General features: G+C 38.1%; 1 protein-coding gene across 3 annotated transcripts in view; it reads right to left on the reverse strand.

The window, feature by feature from the left end:
• Positions 1-14,079, reverse strand: part of NELL1 (neural EGFL like 1) — a gene marked incomplete at both ends in the record, with an annotated part of 742,470 nt that overhangs the window by 592,697 nt on the left and 135,694 nt on the right. For all 3 annotated transcript variants that reach the window (XM_084239443.1, XM_084239442.1, XM_084239441.1), the window contains one exon: positions 11,384-11,480. In XM_084239443.1, the coding sequence (XP_084095569.1) occupies positions 11,384-11,480 (97 nt within the window). The remainder of the gene's footprint in view (positions 1-11,383; positions 11,481-14,079) is intronic.

Below are 14,079 nucleotides of genomic sequence, written 5' to 3' on the forward strand. Positions count from 1 at the left end.
CCTTTCAACACCCAGAACTTTCTGATCCAAATGAAAGCTGATTTGCCACCAAACAAATGCTAATTTTTCTTTAAAGCTCATTTCCCTGCAGATCTCTGTTTACACTGAAGAAAATGGTTTCTTTTCTATCTTTTCTTTTCTTTTTTTTTTTTTTAACATGCTAATACACTGAAAAAAAACTGCTGGGAAAGAGAAAGGGTGTGGGGAGAGTTCCTGGTAAGCATGTAAATATATGGATGAAGATGTGTTCTGTTTATAAACTGGCAGGGACCCAAGCTTTGGCAACTGGCTAACAAAAAGTAAGACTTGGGTAACTCGCATGGAAGATTTTTCAAAAGGCAACCAATTATATATTTCTGCCCTGAAGACAGTTAATAAAATATTCCAGCTTGCATAAAAGCCAAGACAGACACTTGTCGACTTTCATTACGATCAATAAAAACTGTCAGCTCATTAGCATATCATTAGCTATCCTGCTGTTTTCAAAGTCTTAACGCACAGAAATATTAATCTACAAATGTATAGGATGCCCCAGCTCTGTGGCTTTGACTTTCTGCATTAAATGAAAAATAAGAATTAGATGAGAGGAATCCAACACAGCTTCTTTTTCTATGTGCCTATAAACATATGTTTACCATCTGTGGAATTATGGGAACCAGCTGAGGTAAAAACAACAGCTGTGGCATTAAAAAAAAAGTGTAATCAATTTCACTTTCTAGTGACAGCTCAGCTGTTAAGGAGAAAGTGATGTCCAGGTAAGGGAAAGGTTTCAGGTACACATTTCCAGACAAACAGAGAGAGGGGTAGGCAGAGACAGAGTACTTCAGGATGAAAGACTGGGATGGGATTCTCCCTGAGATCTCACTATTTAGAAACTGTCAGAACACCCAACCCACTGAAGCACCCTATAACTCACTGCAATTCACCAAGGCTGCTGCTTTATTTCTCTAGCTTCTGAAACAGTAACAGCATAATCAGCTTAGAAAGCATCAAAGGAAAATTGAGTGGTAATCACCATTTTGATAATGAAATCTATGACAATCAGAAGATTCAGATAAGCCTATCACTACTGGCCAGCTATGTTCTCAAATGAATGCTGTTTTGAAATAAAGAAATCCCCGGCTTGAGTTCTGTGTTTCTGACAGGAATTACCTAGTGCTAGAGGCTTCTGTGCCAAGAGCACAACAAGTGATTCCACCTTCTGTTCTTTCATCAGCAGCACTTCCATCCCACTACCAGTAAGGATCCAGCACAGCCCAGAAATCAGGTTTGACAAGTGAAGAGCTTGTGCTTTTACTTTGCCTACAAAGCTACATATTAATATTTAAAATAGAGAATAGTGATATTTTAGCCTGCAAACACATCACAAGCATTTTTAGTTCTGCAACAATAAAGCAGGTGTGGTTCCTGAACTTAGGAGATGGCTTCTACGAGATAAAAATTTAAAAACTGAAGGTGTGCCTGGAAAATAACGTCTCACCTCACCAAAGGACTGCCAGGAGCACTTGACATATAGACTTCTGAATAGCAGAGCAGTTTTCAAAGGTTCCCCATGGTGAGCACCCTTCTAAAGCACCACTGGGAGAGGCTATTGCCAGTGGGGGGTATGGAGAATCACAATGCTCAGTACAGAGCCAGACTGCGCAGAATTGCCATCCCTTCTGGTGGACTCCAGGGACCAACTGCTCCTTTGGGCTGTAGCCCCAGAAAAAGACAGTAAGACCTGTCTCCTCCATGGGACATGGTGTAGTTAAGTGAAAGGTCTCCACCAGATGGTAGTCACAGAGTGACTGCTATGTTGTGAGCAAGCCCTTGAAAAAACATCTGTTGAATGTTTTAGTGAACAAGGAAAGTTTCTGAAATTTAAAAAGGCCTAGGTTTAAATCCCATTTCTATCCCTTAGAAATGATGTGAGATTGGCAAATTGCTTAATCGCAATGAGCCCCCACTGCCTCTGAGCCTCTTTTCCCTCTACAGTGGCAAAAATACTAGCCACCTCATCAGGATTCTCTAAAGGTGAAATGTAGTTAACTGGGCAAATACATGCAGGGTCCTACAAGGTTTAGAACACAGAGCATATTCATTCAACAGAGCCTGGTGCTCAGCCTTCATGTTTCTGTCTGTATCAGGTTTCTGGGTTCTTCACAAGGTTCCTTCCATCTACAGAGACACACACCCATTGAAATAGAGAACGGGACTCAATTGGTTCTCCTTTCCTTATGCACAAACTCCCAAATGAAATCCCTAAAAGGCAAGAAAAGTGCCTATCTTTTCTCCAGCACAATGTTAAATACCAAGGAGTGTTAAATTCACCAGGAAAGGAGGCTGTATGTGTTGTAAACCTGCTAAGGGCTCAGTGTTATTAATGTACATTCCTAGATAATTTCCATTCCCTTTATGAGACACATCTTTGCCACTTTACAAATAAGATTTGTAGCTTAAGCACTCATTCATTCAATAGTATATTGTCTGACAGCTATATGTCTGCTCTTGCCGTAAGCACTTGCTAAATGAAATAGACATGCTTTGATCCTAGCGAAGTTCACAATCTAGAGTGAGCAATAATAAACACATAAATGACCATATAAACTACAATGAGGACCAGCTACATAAAATGCAGGGTCCTTTTCAAAAATGGTTGAGGGCCTCTCCGGTGACACAGGGGTTAAAGTCTCAGCTCTATCAAGCTATCACCAGTTACTGAGACCTGAGTTCAATCCCTGGCCAGGTTGCTAAGCCACATGGCACAGCAGATCCCTCCTGTCTCGCCCACCCCTCCCCCTCAGCAGTGTATTTCAGTCGATCTGCCTGTTCTGCTCTCTACTCTGTCTTTCAGGAATTCTCCCACAACCCTTCGTTCCCCACCAAACTCTGGCCTACACCCCAGCACTTGTATGCATAAATAAATCTTTAAAAAAAAAAAATGGCCGAGCACTTGAAGATGGCAACAGCAGAGCTGTAAGTCAGTGGGCCCTTTCTACATGCAGCAGCCTGGAAGACTGTCCAGGAAGCCAGCCCTGACTCTATGCTCAAACCATAATAAAGTGATGAAAGAAATGGAGTCGTTTCAGCGAGAAAGTATGTGCAGGATGACTGTAAACTGAATCTCTCCCTGTCTCCACATCTTAAACTATGACTTCAGTTTTCTTTTGCTTCCTCAGACTGGTCAATTTCAGTCCTGTTTAAATTCAGTGAATCTTTCTTCACCCTGCGCTAATCTGTTGAATTTTTCTCATTAAGCTTTCATTTTCGTTTCAGTTGTTCATTTTTGCAGCTGCTCCTTTAAATGGGAATACCTTCCGGTTGTTTATTATTTTAACATTATTTTAACATTGACTATTTGAATATTGTAATGACTCTGGAGATCAGATTCTCTCCCTCCCCTACAGTTTCCTGGTATTTTTCTTTTTGGTTTGGTTTGATAGTTGAATGCTGTCCTAGTCCCCAAGTACCTTTGCAGACTATTCCAAGTTGTGCCTAGTCAACAAATCTCTGTTCCTCAGTTTATATTGCAGGAGTATTTAGATAGATATTTCCTTGAGTATCAGGAAAAGGAAGGGGAGCTATAGATAAAGAGTAGGGGAAGAGAGAGAGGAGAAAAGATGGAAGAGGAGAAGTAGGGAAGAGAGAGGAGTGGGGAGAGGGAAAGGTGGGAAATTTCCTTCAACACTTAGCCAGACTTGCACTGTATCTAGAGACTAGCATAACAGGAAAGCTTAGGGTATTTGCAGATCTTTTCTGGACATGCACCTTGCTCTGGCATGCATATGGCTTTCTATATGCAAGAGCTTTTCCATGCTCCGGTGGCCCAAAGCTTATCTCTCCCCCACTTCCCCTCCTTGATTTAAGTGGTTTTTCCTATATATCAACTGTAACCTCCTAGCCCACATAGCTGCAAGTTATTTGCCAGATGCCTGCCACTTTTCTGGCCTAGGAAATGAGAACCAGTCCCAGATGGGACAGATACACAAAATCATTTGGAAAATAAGGTTTCCACTGTTCCCTCCAGAACCAGGGACCATTGTCCCACCCTGAAAACTTAGTATGATATTTTTAAGACTTCCAGGAGCTATGATTAGCATCCATGGGGGGGCAAGGAAAAAAAAATGCCACAAGTCATTCCTATTATTTTGATGTTCACTTGGTTGCTTTACACCTTTGAATGTTTACAAAGTTTTGAGAAAGTTGGTTCTCAGGTTTTTTGGTTTTTTGTTTTTTTTTTTTTTTGATGTTTCTATGAAGGGAAAGGACCTTAGAAATGCCCACTCCACCATTTTGCTGACATCTAATCACCTGTATTTTTAATATGACCTTCAAGAGATTTGGGTACACTGAAGTTTGACAGCTACTAATCGAATGAATTACAAAAACAGAAGCTAATTATTGGCCATATCTTACATCCTCTGGGATCTACTGCTGGAGACCAAGAAAAATTCTTGTCTAGACCATCAACACTTCACCCATGTCAGCAAACCCTAATTTGGACCTTCAAACTTACTACATCAAAATCAATGAGAAAGTCTTCTAAAAACAGAGAAATTCCAAACCCACAGTTCATGTTCTCAATGAGTAGTCAATGTAGCACAAAATTTGATTTCCCCATGTAATTCTGACATCTTTCCAGAGTCAGAAACCAGTTGCTGCCCTTCATTAGAGACCCAAAGCCCCCAAGAATATGTAACAATAAGCAATATACTTGAGATGAAATTCTTTGATTTCTATTCAATTTCAGTTATTTTAGCATTTGTGTGAGTCTACCACACTTTAAACTTTCTCTGATTGATGGACAATTAGTTTTTTCCAATACAAAAGAGAAAAAAAAAATGCTTCTACGGTGATGACTGTACATATCTTGGTATAGGATGAAGAATATCTTCAATGTTTATACTGAGAAGCTGGGTTCCTGTGTTATATGGCATGTGCAGCTTCAGCTTTATAGAAAAATTCCCAAATTGTTCTCCTTAGCGGTTATCCTGATCCCAGTTTCCACAACAATGAATACATTTCTATTGCTCAACTACCTTCACCACATTAATGCCGTCAGATTTGTTTTTTTCAATTCTGCCCAACTAATGGATAAGAATAGATTCTCTTAGTGGTTTTAATTTGCATTTTCATGATACCTACTGAAATGTAATTCCAGTACTTCTATTGGCTATTCATGTTTCCACTGTGAAGAACTGAACCTTCATAGCTTTTGTCTGATTCCTTGTTGAGTTATGAGACTCTTAGTGATTTGCAACACTTAACAGCTATTATTTCTTTGCAAAATGATTGCGTTGCCAAGATCTTCTTTGAAGAACATTTTGCATATTAATCTTGCCAGTATTTTCTTTAATAGTTTTGTACATTTTAAACCCTGCTTAAATAATTCTTTACCCTCAAATCATGAAGATACGCTTCTATGCTATCTTCTAACACTTCTAAGTTTTTGCTTTCATGTTTATTTAATTCAGTTGTAATTATAATTGATTTTTATGTATATTGTCCAAATATGTATTTGAAACTTCCTGACAATGCACAAAAACTAATTACATGAATTTATATATATGAAATAATTAAATAACTGAATTTTCTAACCAGTTATTGATGAATACATCTGCCTATTGACCAGCAATGCCGCTTCAGTTATAAATCATGTATCCAAGTTTCTGCATATAGTGAAAGTACTTCTTTCTGGCCTCTCGATTATGTTCTTCTCTTAGTTGATGTGTCAATTCTTTCACTGATATCACTCTTTCAATTGCTATAACTTTGTAATAAGATTTTTCCTTATTCCTTCACTATGTCTTCATTATTTTTAGTCCTAGTGTTCCATATGAATTGTAAAATCAACTTGAAGATTCTACTGGGGGAAAAAAAATCCTGCTGGGAACATGTAACAAGTTCATTGACTCTAACGCTCAGTGTGGAAAGAATTGATATTTTTATTATTTTAAGCCTTCTCTCCAAGAACATGGCATACCTTTCTCCATTTAGGTCTGCCATAATAGATTTTAATAAATTTTTATTATTTGCTTCATAATTTCTATGTACATATTTTGTCTGATTAGTTCTTAAGTACTGTGTTTGTTGGTTGATATTACAAAGGAAATATCATATTTAACTACTTTTTTATTGATCCTACTGCTGTTCTGCTACTGCTAATTTTGTTCAGCAATGCAACTAATTTTGGTCTTTGAATGAAGTTAGTAATCCTAATAATCTGTGGATCCTCATTTTTTATGTAGATAATAATTTTACTAATTACTTTTTATAATCCTTAAAGTTTTTTTATTCTTCTGATCTGATCTAATGATCTACAGCAAAATATTGAAAAGAAACAATGGTGCAGTGATTCTTGTATGATTCTTGATTTTAACAGGAATTTCTTAATATTTAAACCATAAGTCTGATTCTTTTTTTTTTTTTAAGATTTATTTATTTATTTATTTATACAAGCACTGGGTACAGTCAGAAACGCGGGAGGGTGAGAGAATTCACCTGAGCGGGGAACAGAACAGGCAGACCGACGAAATACACTGCTGAGGGGAGCAGCAGGCACAGCAGGAGAGGTCTGAGCGCGATGTGGGACCCTCGCTGGTGGCCGGGATCAAACTGGCGCTGCAGAGGCTGTGGGCAGCTTTGCAGCCCATCACTCAACCGTTTCGCCACTGGGGAGGCCCATAAGTCTGATTCTTACATACATCTACTTTATGCACTTTAAATCAGTTTAATGAAGTTTCTTCTATTCCTATTTTTCTAAGAATATTTTTATCATGTGTTGGTATTAGGCTTCATCTAGTGATTTTTACACTTCTTTTTGTTTAATGCAACTAATTATATCAATAGATTTCCTGATTATAAAAACATACTTGCATCATCTAAATGACTTGTGCTTTCATACATTCTTCCTCTCTCTCTCTCCTGCCATAACCTCCTACCTCCTGGATTCAATTTGCTAATATGTTGTTTAGCATTTTCAATCCACTCTGTTTAAAAGTAAACTGACATGCCCATGTCCATTCTTATACAGTTCTTGGGAATCAAGTTTGGGAATCAAGGTCACACTGTCCCCATATATGAGATGGGTAGTGTCATTTATTTTTTCCTCTGGGAGAGTTTATATGAGGTGGGAATTACTTCCTTGATGTGACAGAATTCCCCTGTAAAACTGTCTAAACAGAGAGGTTTTTCATGAAGAGAAATGATAGTTTTAAAAGTGAACACATTCCTCTGCTTTCCCTGTTGGATTCAATCCCAGTATAATATGACTTTGTAACATATCCCATTAAAAGGTAGAGTCTGTTTCCCTTTGATTCTGACCTTGTAACTTGCCTTGGCCAATAAATAAGGTGTGTAAATTTCAAGTTTAGGCTTCAAAACCCTTGCACACATCTGATCTGGCTCAGGAAATCCTAATCCACCACTATGTATACAAACTCAGATTAGAATGCTAGAAAATCACAGATCATGCAAAGCAGATAAACCACCCAAACTAGGTGATGCTAGTACAGCCCACCCCCAGAAAATTTAGCAGCTGACCTAATCTTATGAGTCCCTGAGAATACAGAACCACTCAGCTCGCGCATCACTGTTCCAAATCACTAAGCCTTGAGTCTATTTGCAATTCACCCAAAGGTAACTGGGAACAATAGATTTTGAATCATGAACTCTTTAAAATACTTGAATGATTCTAAGACTATCCCTTAAGTGCTTTTGATAATCTATTTTTAGGAAATTGTCCTTTTTGTATAATTTTCCATTTTATTAACAGAAATTTGTTAATAAAGGATTACTACTTTTGCAGTTTATTATTTTTTTATTCTGTTTTTGTGCCTTCTCTCATTTTGTCCTTACTGAAACTTCCAAATGTCTTTTTAAAGGACTGTACTTAGACTTTTTTGATCTGATCCACTTTATCTTACTCATCATTTTATCAATTTCTGCTCTTATATGCTTATTTTAAAATGCCTTTTATTTTCTTTGATTTATTCTAATTGTCTTTCTCTTCTTAAGGATGACACTTAACTCAGATTTCTTCCTCTTCTGCCTCTGTAGGATGTAACTACTTTGAATAATTTCTTCTATTCAATGGCATGCCCTTTAACTCTTGGCCACTTATTTTGAAAAATGTTCCAAATTTTAATCTATTGCAATACATCGACCTTTTTTCTTTATGGTTATTACATTTATGTCTTCTTTAAGAGATAATTTTTCTTCCATCAAGGTCATAAAGATATTTGTCTATGCTAACTTTTTAAGCTGTATTGGTTTACCTCTCACAGAATTAGATCTAAAATACCCTGGGATTGGCTTCCCTGGTGGCGAAAAGGGTTAAGCACCTCACTATGAAGCAATCCACAGCCTCTGCAGCATGAGTTCGACCCCCAGCCAGCCAGAGAGCAATACACATGGTGCAGCAGACCTCTCCTGTCTCGCCCACTGCTCCCAGCAGCAGTGTGTTTCAGTCAGTCGGCCTGTTCTGTTTCCCATTGTGTCTCTGGTGAATCTTCTCACCCCCTGCATCTCATCCAGGTCTTATTTACAGAAATAAATAAATCTTCAAAAAAATTTTTTTAAATAAAATACCCTGGGATTGATTTTGCATATAGTGTGGGGAAAAAATGTCATAGGTATTTGCCATAGAGATATTCAGTTGCCCCAACACCCTGACTGAGACCAAACTTCACCAGTATTCTTTAACAGTGCAATATACATATTCAGGTTAGATGTTAGGGATATACACCATCAAGAATGTTAATCAATTCATGCTAAACTTTTTGCTCTGGAAGTTTTCTATTGCCTCAGCCTCTACAACTTTCTCATGCCTAATTAGACTGATTTTTTTTTTCACTATCAACTTTTTTAATTTTAATTTATATTTTTTACATCATTGTTCATTTTTAAACAATGTTTGCTTGCCCCTCCCCACTCCCATGTGTAGTCCCCATAGAATTTCCTTCCCCAATGCACCCTTGCACCTTCACCACAGTCCCCTGTGCCTCTCCCTCCCTCCGTTTGATCTCTCTCCCTCCTCCTCCCCTGAAGAATGCCTCTGGTTTATAATTGTTTTTGTTTTCACTCTCAACATTTATGAATTGTTATTTTTTTACTTCATTTAATACATACAATACAATTTCAATTTTATGACTCCAATGTAATTCTGTGACAGTGCAAACCACTTAATTTGATAGTGAATGTTGTGAAGCAGAATTGTAACTACTAGCTTTTATCAGATGCATTGTCTCTTCTGGCCTTCTCCTGGGTTGACAGGGCTTTTAAAGAAATTCCTGATTTATCTTATATTTCAATTTGGAGGTTTTATACTATTTCTCTTATTTTGTTGTTGTTTTAAATTTTTAACATGCATGCTTTAAATTTAACCTATTTCTCTATTCATTTATTTATTTTTTAAGCATCTTTATTTTTCACAATTTAGGCTATTTCTGCTCAGGTACGGTCACCATAGCCTTCCCACTGCAAAGCACCCACAGTCCTCCACCACGCTCCACCACGTTCTCCCCACCCCCATATTTATTTTCATATCAATGGACAGACTTTGAACACTTTAAATCAGATCATGCCTTTTATAATTTCATTGACTAATATTTTTAATTTTATTTTTTCCAAAATCATTCATTATTATTATTTAAATATGCGATTATAAGTTCGGTTTCTGCCTGTTATGAACAAGTTATCTTTTTTTAATTAATTAATTTATTTATACAAGCACTGGGTACAGTCAGAAGCGCAGGAGGGTGAGAGAATTCACCAGAGCCAGAGCAGGGAGTAGAACACACAGACTGACAAAATACAATGCTGCGGGGAGCAGCGGGTGGCAGGAGAGGTCTGCACACCACGTGGGACCCTAACCCGGTGGCCGGGGATCGAACTGGCGCTGCTGAGGCTGCAGGCAGCTTCGCAACCCAGAGCTCAACCGCTGCGCCACCAGGGAGGCCCTGAACAAGTTATCTTTTCAACAATTCTCTGTGCACTTTCTTCTGGAAAGTTACAGTTTTGTCTTTAATTTTTTTTTAATTTCAATTATTTCAATTTCAGTTCTTTTATTGTGGTAACATTGATTTGCAACACTGTATATATTTTTAGGCTTAAGGATGCATGCCTTTTGAAGTATATTTTACCACACTACACCCAACTCCAGAGCACTCATAACCCTCCCATATGATCCACTAGGCATCCAGTGGACTTATATACTTGAAAATACTACAGGAAGCAAATCTTAAATGTCCTCACCCAGAAAAAACATGTAATTATGTGATATGATGGAGATGTTAGCTAGCACTATAGTGCTAGTCATTTTGCACTATATAAAAGTAACCCATTGTATACCTTAAACTTATATAATGTTACGACAATGACCATCTCAATAAAGTTGGGATGGATGGAGGGGGAGAGAGGGAAGAGGGAGAAAGAGAGAGAGAGAGAGATTATACACCTATACAGCTGTCCCTCAGTATGGGTATTGGTATCAAGAACTGACAGACACCAAAATCCACAAATGCTCAATTCCCTTATATAAAATGGCATATTTGCATATCCTGCCATATTGTTTATATCATCTCTCAATTCCTTATAATCCAATGTAAGTGCTTCATGCTTATTGTATTGTTTGGAGAATAACAAGGAAAAAAGTCTGTATAGGATAAACATAGGACACTATGTACAGGACAGACATAGTATTGTTAGAACCCATGGATACAGAGGGCAGATTGTACATTTAACTTTCAATTCCTGGGATAGGCAGACATGCCTCTGGTTCTCACTTCCCTCCATATGTTTAGTCTTACAGGGCCTCCCTTCTTATAAATTTAATATGAATCTTAAAAGAATTTTGTTCTGCTTTATCTAGCATTTAGAGGCATTTTGAAGCAGGAGGATGTTTAAAATATCTAGTCTACCACAACGCCAGAAACAAACGTCTGCTGTACTGAGAACAAGACTGTCTTAAAACTTCATGATCTTTTTTAACTTCAATTCATATTATCACTGAATCCTCATGTTCTGTGAAGTATAATAATGCAGTTATATTAACCTCTTTATACACAAGAAAACCAAAGCTCATAGAAACTGAGATTCATTTCCTGTTGTATATCTAAGATACCTACCACAAACTGACTGAAAGAGATATTCTGAAAATGGAAATCAATTTAAAGATGATCCTAAATTCTAAGAATTAGGACATGATAAACATTTTGAGGATCATTTACATTCTCCATTATCCAAACCTGACAGCAGAGTGAAATACATGACCTTGGGCAAATCACTTAACTCTGCCTTGTTATGAAGCACTTACTTCATAGAATCTTGGTAACAATTATCTGATTTAATTCACATTGAACACACAGAAAAGCACACACCAAAAGTTTAAAGTAGGGCTTACTTTGAATAACCCATGTTTTTGGTTGCGCTGACCCAGCCATAAATTGCTTCCTGGGGGAAGACTGGTCTCAGGAGGGTCTATCACTCGTTCATAAATCCTGTATGGACAAAGAACTCAGTTAGTAACAGAGAAGCTCAAAGCAGAACCAGAAAGGTACACATGCTGTTTGAAGTACTCATGGCATTAGCTGCTGCTATGACAGACAGAGCCAATATGGGGCACATTTTAAAAGATAGGTAACTAGTAAATAGCTAGTTATTTACTTCTTGACAACACTTGGTGTTGGTGTGCAATCTTGCAAGTTCCCCCAGGTGAAATTTGAAACTAGCTCCGTACACAGAATGCAAGGAGAGACTGAAAATAGAGGCACATCATTCTGCGTTGGTCAGTGGAAGTGTTAATAAGGGAACTTACATAGCAGGTGTATTTCCCACCCACCCTCTGGAATCTTCAGTTTCTATGGAGGCCATATGGGGTTCAGTGTGGTTTACAGACCACCTGGCCTCAGTAACTCTCTCAATACTGTGATCGTGAAGTGACTCCCAGGTTAGAAATGTTTGGCAGAATGTACATTCTAAGAACAGGCAGGAGGATAAGAAGCCTCCTGAGGTCCAGGTGAGCTAATAGGTCAAGAAGCATAATATGACTTCTTCCAACACCTCAACATATTATCTGCATTCCTCCTGGCTCACTCTGCCTTTACCCCTTTTGCCGGGAAGTGAGGAAGAGGGTAACATTTTTGAATGTCTACTTTGAGCAATGAACTTTTCACAATCTCTGACTAAAGTGGTCTTCTCCCCATTACAGGTAAAAAGGCCGACATTCCAAGAATGTAAATGGGTCAACCAAGTTAAGAAACCCAGAGTGCAATAGAGTGGGGATAAGTATCCCCATTTGCGTGGCTCCAAAGTCCTTTATACTCTACTACTCCCTGGCTTTGGTTTATTTAGCTGGCACTCCTTCCCTTCTCTAGCCTTTAAACAAATGGGTGGCAGCTGCCCAGATAATATGGTTCGTCTGCAAAATCAAATAACTGATATCACCATCCAATCAATAAGTATTTAATGAGCACTTTTTATGTTGAATTTCTCATGAGTCAACAGGAAAGAGAGCAATTAACTGGATACATAAAACCCTGCCCTCACAGAGCAGTATAATTTCTGTATGGGAAGAAATTTTCATAGGATATATGACAACATCACCTAGAAAAGGCAACCACCCTGGGGTCTTTGAAGGTATCTACAGAACCTACTAAAAAACTCAGTTGCCTTGATTGTTCTGCCCTACCAAGTTCCTTTCCAGACCTCACAAATCTTTAGATATGTGCTCTCTCGGAAATAGTTCCTACTACCAGCTGAGGGCCATCTTCTTTCCCCACACCTCTGTCAGGTGCCACTCAGCACCTGGATGTTGCTAAGGGGAGGGAGAGCTTGTCTGAGTGGAGACTTGTCCTTGGATGCTCCAAAGATTGTGGGTGGGGCTGAGCTACCTGGCACATCCTTGAATTGTAATTCCTCATGCTGGTCCTATCTATTCCTTGAATTTCTCTGTCCCAACTCTGAGCTGAGAGTGGAGTCATCCCCACGTAGGTTTAAAGGTCTAATAACTAATCAGTCCCCCCAGCCAGATGAAACACCCTGTCTTCTGCCAGAGGATGACATATTCCTCCAGTAGCTCTCAGAAGAAAAGCTCAGAGAACAGAAAGATGGTACAGTTGTGTCAAGACAAGTGATTGATGGCAGGACTGTCAGAGATGGAAGTCATCAAGTTGCACCTCGTATCATAGTTGCATCATCCATTACTCTCCTGTTCCTCACTGAAAATGTGTTTCCTAACAATCACACAAGGTGTTCAACTGGCAAAGCTCTAAGTATATCAGGTCCTTCTCTACAAACTAGATTAAAACATGAAGATACAATAACTTTGCTTTAAAAAGATAGGCTGTATTTCTCTCCAAAAATTTCAATCTTTTTGTATGTTGTAATGAACCATTTTAGATCAGTTTGTCAAAACTGCTTTAACACCAGAACATGCTTTTTCTTTCCTTAAAAAAAGTTTATTTCTCATGTTTGTGAAAAACTACAAACAAGCCAAATTTACACCAAAAGAGAAATGCATAAGTTATAGCAGATCAGCTTGATAGAATTTACTGCAGTCGTTAAGAATGATAAATATGCAAGTTATGAAATATGGAAAAGAATATACAAAATAATTTTCACTGGAGGAAAGTGCAATGTAAAATTATTTATGAATTATGGAGATAAAGATTGGAAACTTATGTTCCATGTTGGTGAATTTCAGAAGAGGCCAGAGAGAAACAGAAATCGTTGTATTTAAGTGAAGAGGCAGAAGTATAATTTTCCATAAGGTTAAAAACTCATCAAAACTGAAAATGTTGTCCAACTATTTACCTTAAACCATCGCTTAAAACATCTGCATCTATCCAAGCTTTCAATTCTAATACTTTCTTCTTTGGTTTTCAAGACACTACAAAGGGAGCGCTAAAGTGCAGAGCTGTCCCTTATTCGGATGTTGATGAAGTGCATAAATGAATGAAAGAATGGACAGTCAGAAGGATCAACTTCCTATCCTGCCTTATCTTCCACAAGCATAAAAGCCCCTTGTGCCTTAGAAATCATTGAGGAAGCAAACATCTGAGGTCCATTATCAACTAAAGCATTGCCTGTATCAAAGGG

Source organism: Talpa europaea (assembly GCF_964194135.1).
Source record: "Talpa europaea genome assembly, chromosome: 1".
NCBI classification, from domain to species: Eukaryota; Metazoa; Chordata; class Mammalia; order Eulipotyphla; family Talpidae; genus Talpa; species Talpa europaea.